General features: G+C 46.9%; 1 protein-coding gene across 1 annotated transcript; it reads left to right on the forward strand.

Moving 5' to 3' along the window:
- Nucleotides 1–320: 320 nt before the first annotated feature.
- LOC134806710 (uncharacterized) lies at nt 321–6,100 on the forward strand. Its single transcript, XM_063780034.1, has 3 exons — nt 321–893; nt 996–4,666; nt 4,831–6,100. Exons 1-3 carry the CDS (start codon nt 321–323, stop codon nt 6,098–6,100), a joined length of 5,514 nt encoding a protein of 1,837 aa, XP_063636104.1.
- Nucleotides 6,101–6,375: the final 275 nt, after the last annotated feature.

Here is a 6,375-nt window from a genome sequence, read left to right on the forward strand (position 1 = left end):
ATAAAAACGTGTTTTTCTCATCCATTTTTAAATATCAACATAATTAAATACATAATATCGAAGGTAAAATCTCACTTTTATTCCACTCATATACAGTCCACCTTTTCCATCTTTTTCATTGGTCACTCACCTCATTTATTCAGTGCCTATTTAGTTTGACAGTTACGTTTTCGTGTTTTCATTTCATTTTATTTCATTGTTTACACATATTAGTAGTAGTAGTAGTAGTAGTAATCACTTTATTGTACACAACACACGTAGATACACGTACATATTCACGTAGTTCTCATCGTATGATCACCCGTATCAAAAGTAAAATAATGTTGGCTAATCCCGACACCGATCTAGCACCTCCGCAGCCCCACAGCTCTGTTCCGCCAGGCGATAGGGCACCTAGCGTACACACGGCGCAAAGCAAATCGTCCCGTTCGTCGGCGACCGTGAAGGCACAAAAAGCCGCAGCTGAAGCGCTCGCCCTGCGCCGCCGCTTGGAACGAGAGCAGGAGCTTGCCGCCCACGAGCGCGAACGCGAGCAGGTGCTCGCCCAACGTGAGCGCGAGCGTGAACGTCACCTCGCGGAGTTGCAGCGGCTGGTTGAAGAGAGCGAGCTACAAGCCGAGCTCCAGGCTATCGACGCCGACGCCGAAAGCAGCCGCGCTAGTCATCGGAGCTCTACACGGGTGAGCGTAGATAGAACCAAAAAATGGATAGAAAATCACGACTTTGACACTTGTGTTAATAAGGACAATCCTGAAGTAGGATGCGAGCAACGTTTCTCTGTTCCATCTCCCGGCCTCGCGGTACCACCACCGAAGGCCACTCGGGTATCTGCATTCCCTATTAACTCCCTCAATCGCCAATCAGAACCTGGAATCGCCACCAAAGCGTCCGAGGCGGCCGGCTTTGTGCCCCCGCTCATTCCCACGGATCGTGGCCAATCCGAAGCGGCCGGCTTTAGGCACCCGCTCATTCCCACGGACCTTGGCCAATCCGAGGCGGCCGGCTTTAGGCCCCCGCTCATTCCCACGGATCTTGGCCAACCTGTTCTCTTGCAAGCGGTAGCTGACACCGCGGCCGCAGCGAAGGCTCTCGCCTCAGCTTCCAGTGTAAAGAAACTGGAATTACCTCAATTTATGGGTAACACGCTGCAATGGTTACAATTTAAACGCATCTACAATGTTACAAAAAATAACTTTTCTCCTCTAGATAATATTAATCGGCTCCATAATGCGCTCCGCGGCCCCGCGCGTGACGCTGTGGCGGCACTCTTGATGTCCACAGAGGACCCTGAAGAGGTCATGCGCGCTCTCGAGGACAACTTCGCCCGCCCCGAGCTCATCGTCTACAAAGAGGTCAATGCATTAAAAAACCTCCCACGCCTGGGTAATAATGACTTGAAAGAACTTGGAATACTCTCTAATAAGGTACGCAATTCCATTTCTACAATAAAGTTATTAAATCATTTGGAATACCTGTATTCTCCTGAGTTATTTCACGCTGTATTAGGGAAACTTAACCCTACAATGAAAATTCGGTGGACAGACTTCGCCACACTAGATGGCACAGGACGTCCTAAACTTGAAATTCTGTCTGACTTTTTAAAACGCGAGTTCGATCAACATATTCGTTTCGGGTTGTCACCAGAGTTTAGTGCTACACAACCGCAACACAATACCGAAAAAATACAAAAGCGTGAAAGCGTTCACAATATTAATGTGCAAATTGTGCAATCAAAATCGTCAATTAAAGGCGATCGTACTAAAAAACAAGCCTGCGTATTTTGTAACAATGAGCACAATATTAAGGATTGTTCAAAATTTAAATCTTTATCTGTCGACGAACGATGGCAGTGGTTACGTGAAGCAAAAGTTTGCTATAGGTGTTTAAAGGCTAGTCCACACAAGTGGAAAGCGTGCCAGGTGAAGCCGTGCGGCGTTGACGGCTGCTCCTTTCGTCATAACGCGCTTCTCCACCAACAGTCACCGCCGGCTCCGCTAGTCAACGTTCTTCACGACCAGGCAACAAACAATGAAATTGATAATTCAATTAATATTGAAAACGATACGTCACTTACTTCCTCTTACCAACCCACCGACGACAAAGTAATAGTGTCTACTACCTCTACCGGCACACAAAAGTCTAACGTAAAATTAGCTCTCCATCCGCGCGCCCATCTAAAGATCGTACCTGTCACTGTCGCGGGTCCTACTGGATCCTGTAACGTGTACGCGTTCCTTGATGACGGGAGCACTGCAAGTCTTATAGATTCCAGTATTGCCACGCGCATAGGGTCGACCGAGCCAAAAGAGACCATTACAGTGAATGGTGTGTGCCAACTTCAATGTCAGACTACTATATCATATGTCGATTTTGAAATTAGGGGTAGGTATACAAAGGAAACGTTTTCAGTGAAAAATGCTCGTTGCGTGGATAATGTAGGTTTGCGGACACAGTCACTCAAACGTGAAGCGCTTGAATCTTTTTCACATTTGACCGACGTAGCCGATGTTCTTACATATGAAGACGCTACACCGACTATTTTAATAGGCGCCGAACATTGGTACTTGTCAATCCCCCGTGACGTTCGTGTTGGTGGAATCAACGAGCCAGCCGCTGTTTTGACAGTACTAGGCTGGGTTTTGTATGGCGTTGTTTCTAGCAAAACGAAGTTGGTTGAATTTATTAATTACACACACGCCGACATAATTAATGATGAGAACTTAGAGTCTTTAATCAAAGAACAATATAAACTCGACTCCATAGGAATTACTAAAACTGAAACGTTACATAGCAAACAAGACCAGCGCGCAATTGACATTTTGGAAGCAACTACCAAACGATTGCCCTCTGGTCGATTTGAAGTAGGCATGCCTTGGCGTGACGGTATACAGCGTGTCCCTGATAGTTACCCACAGGCGATGTCACGTTTTTTGAGTTTGGAACGGCGCATGTGTAAAGAGGTTGAGTTTGCTAAGGCGTACAACGCATTTATTAACAATATGCTAGCTAAGGGTTACGCAGAGGAATGTGCGCCAGATACTTACTACGGGCAACACAATAAAAATTCTGACAACATGCGCCTCTACCTTCCACATTTCGGCGTTTACCACCCTCAAAAACGAAAGGTTAGAGTAGTCCATGACGCAGCAGCCAGGAATGAGGTAGTTAGCCTGAACTCCTTACTGCTGTCGGGTCCTGATCTGCTCCAGCCTCTGCTTAAAGTCTTGTTTCGCTTTCGGGAAAGTTGTGTTGGGATAACCGCAGATATCAAAGAGATGTTTCCTCAGGTGCGAGTTCGAGATCAAGATAGGGACGCTCTTCGATTTCTGTGGAGACCCGATAAGACAATTGCCATTAAGGAGTACAGAATGACGTCTGTCATCTTCGGTGCCTGCTGTAGCCCCTTTATTGGGCAATTTATTAAAAACAAAAATGCTCTTGAACATGCTGATTCGTACCCACAAGCCGTGGACGCCATTTTGTTTAGTCACTACATGGATGACTACATCGACTCACAAGATGGCGTCAACGAAGCTGCTCAGTTAGCGGCAGACATTATCGCCGTGCACAACGCCGCCTGCTTTGAGATGCGAGGATGGATCTCCAATGAGCGAGAGGCTCTTAAACTTGTCCCCGATGACCTTAGAGCCGCTCAGTCGTTGGAAATCGACCTTGGAGAACTTACCAACAGCATCCGAGCCCTAGGCATAGCATGGAATCCTGCTTTAGACACGTTAGTGTTTCGCACCGGTTTAATAGAAACGATCCCTACTTCACTAACAAAACGAAAGGTGCTGTCACATGTCATGCGCGTTTACGACCCACTGGGTCTCTTAGGACCTATAGTAGTTAAGGGACGAATATTGTTTCAACAGACTTGGAGATCTAACATCGATTGGGATACCGAACTCCCACAGACCGAAGCATCGAAGTGGTTTGAATGGTTTCAAGACCATTTAAAGGTTTCTTCGTTAAAGATTCCGCGTTGGTATTCAAAGATAAGAGGCTCGGAACCTTCCTACCGAGAACTGCACGTTCTTGCGGATGCAAGTGAGCTCGCCTACGCTTGCGTTGCATATTGGCGATTGGTGTACCCTGATGGTAATGTCGAGCTCACTCTCATCGCAAGCAAAACGAGAGTCTCTCCTCTGAAACCGATGTCTATCCCGCGTTTGGAACTGCAAGCCGCTTTGATAGCTTCCCGAATCGCACTCGTTATCAAGGACAGCCATCGCAAAAAACCAAGGCGCACATATTTTTGGACCGATTCGATGACTGTCCTCCAATGGTTGCGTAGTGATACACGAGCCTTTAAGCCTTTCGTTGCCCACTGCCTCGGCGAAATTTTGGAAAATTCTGATGTCAAAGACTGGCACTGGGTACCGACAGACTTGAATGTGGCTGACGACGCAACTAGACTTCGCCTAATTGATTTGACGGGTTCACATAGGTGGTTCTCTGGCCCATCATTTCTTTTAAAATCCCCAGAGGACGGGCCCACAGAGCCACTTAATGTCACACCAGCCCGCGAAGAACTTAAATGTCAACCAAACGAGTTGGTGGGGCTGACCTCAGTCAACACAGTTTTGCCAACTCCAGTCACAGCAAATTTACATACATCAAGCTGCCCGGCCAGGCCGGGTACATCAAGCTGCGGCAATTTTCGGTAACATTTTGGCCTCGATTCGAAATTCAAAATCAAATGATAGCGGAGCGGTTTTCTCCCGCTCGCGTTGTTCATCAGCGTCCACCACTCACACACATTCAAGGGAATGCCGACCTGATGAAAGCCGCTGAAAGGCACATTCTACAACGGATTCAACTGGACAGATTCTCTCAAGAATTCCACTACATCGTCAACTCGAAACCGATTCCTTCAAACAGCCGCCTCATCAAACTATCACCCTCTCTGGGAGAAGATAATTTAATTCACTTGGCTGGAAGGATAAAAGCCGTAGAAGACATCGACCCTGAATCACGATTCCCGATCCTACTCGATGGTTGTCACCCGGTCGCACGGCTGTTAGTACAGTACTACCACAAACGAGCAGGTCATGCGAATAACGAATACGTCATCAATGAACTAAGGCAAAGGTTCTGGCTTTTGAGGCTCCGAGATACAGTCCGATCAATCGCTCACAAATGCCTACTCTGCAAGATTCGCAAATCGAAGCCTATGAACCCTGCCACTGGAGACCTACCACCTCAAAGGCTCGCTCACCACCAGCGAGCATTTACATTTACTGGCCTAGACTATTTTGGCCCTGTCAATGTTACTGTGGGCCGCCGCCATGAGAAACGTTACGTGGCCCTGTACACATGCCTCACAACAAGGGCATTACACCTGGAATTGGTACACAGCCTTTCTTCACACTCCGCCATAATGAGTTTGAGACGTTTCATTGCCAGACGAGGTGTCCCAAATACAATTTACTCAGACAACGGGACCGCCTTCATTGGAGCAAATCGCATCCTACGTCAATTCTACTCAGATGATATTCAAGAAGAAGCAGCGACAAGAGGAATCAAGTGGAGTTTCATTCCCGCTGCAGCACCGTCGTTTGGAGGATGTTGGGAGCGCCTCGTTAAAACAGTGAAAGTGGCGCTGAGGGCGACACTTAATGAAAGGTTTCCCAAGGAGGAGACTCTAGTAACGCTGCTGATGGAAGCTGAAGCAATCGCGAATTCTCGCCCACTGACGCACGTTTCCACAGACCCAGAGGACCCAACCAGCCTTACACCTTTCCACTTTCTAATTGGGTCTCCATCAAATCAAACCCTGCCATCGACCTTAGAAGACCGTGACCTGTTCGGCCGCTCAGAGTGGAAGAAGGCGATAAGGTTATCGGACCACTTCTGGAAACGCTGGGTGCGTGAAGTATTGCCGACAATGCAAACACGACTAAATGCAAAGGGAGATCGTGGCCAGGAACTTCAAATAGGAGATGTGGTTATTATAGTGGATGAATCCCTGCCACGCGGAACATGGCCAAAAGGAAGGGTGAACATATTAGTTACCTGGGAAAGATGGCGTGAACAGGGTGGTGGATGTTGCGACGGCTGGGGGTACATTACGCCGTCCCCTCAAAAAACTTATTAGGCTTACTACTTAAGGCTTAATGAATGTATCCACTTAGATTAGTTGGTGCATAGCTGCACGAGGGGCAGGATGTTGCATACTCTTTGGAGTATCATCATCATATCATTCTTATTTCAAGTTATCTAAATTCAAAATTATTAAAAAGAAAAGGAAATTGTCACTGTGTGTTAGTTTTGGGTTTCGATTTGGCTGTCATATAAAAACGTGTTATTCTCATCCATTTGTAAATATCAACATAATTAAATACATAATATCGAAGGTAAAATCTCACTTTT

Source organism: Cydia splendana, chromosome 3 (assembly GCF_910591565.1).
Source record: "Cydia splendana chromosome 3, ilCydSple1.2, whole genome shotgun sequence".
Taxonomy (NCBI): Eukaryota; Metazoa; Arthropoda; class Insecta; order Lepidoptera; family Tortricidae; genus Cydia; species Cydia splendana.

Bases quoted from the DNA above. Each gene is read 5' to 3' on its own strand.
- LOC134806710 (XM_063780034.1), top strand. From the start codon at position 321: ATGTTGGCTAATCCCGACACCGATCTAGCACCTCCGCAGCCCCACAGC. The intron at 894-995 runs GCGGCCGGCTTT...GGCCAATCCGAG, and splicing joins TCGCCACCAAAGCGTCCGAG to GCGGCCGGCTTTAGGCCCCC. The intron at 4,667-4,830 runs GTAACATTTTGG...TCAACTGGACAG, and splicing joins TCAAGCTGCGGCAATTTTCG to ATTCTCTCAAGAATTCCACT.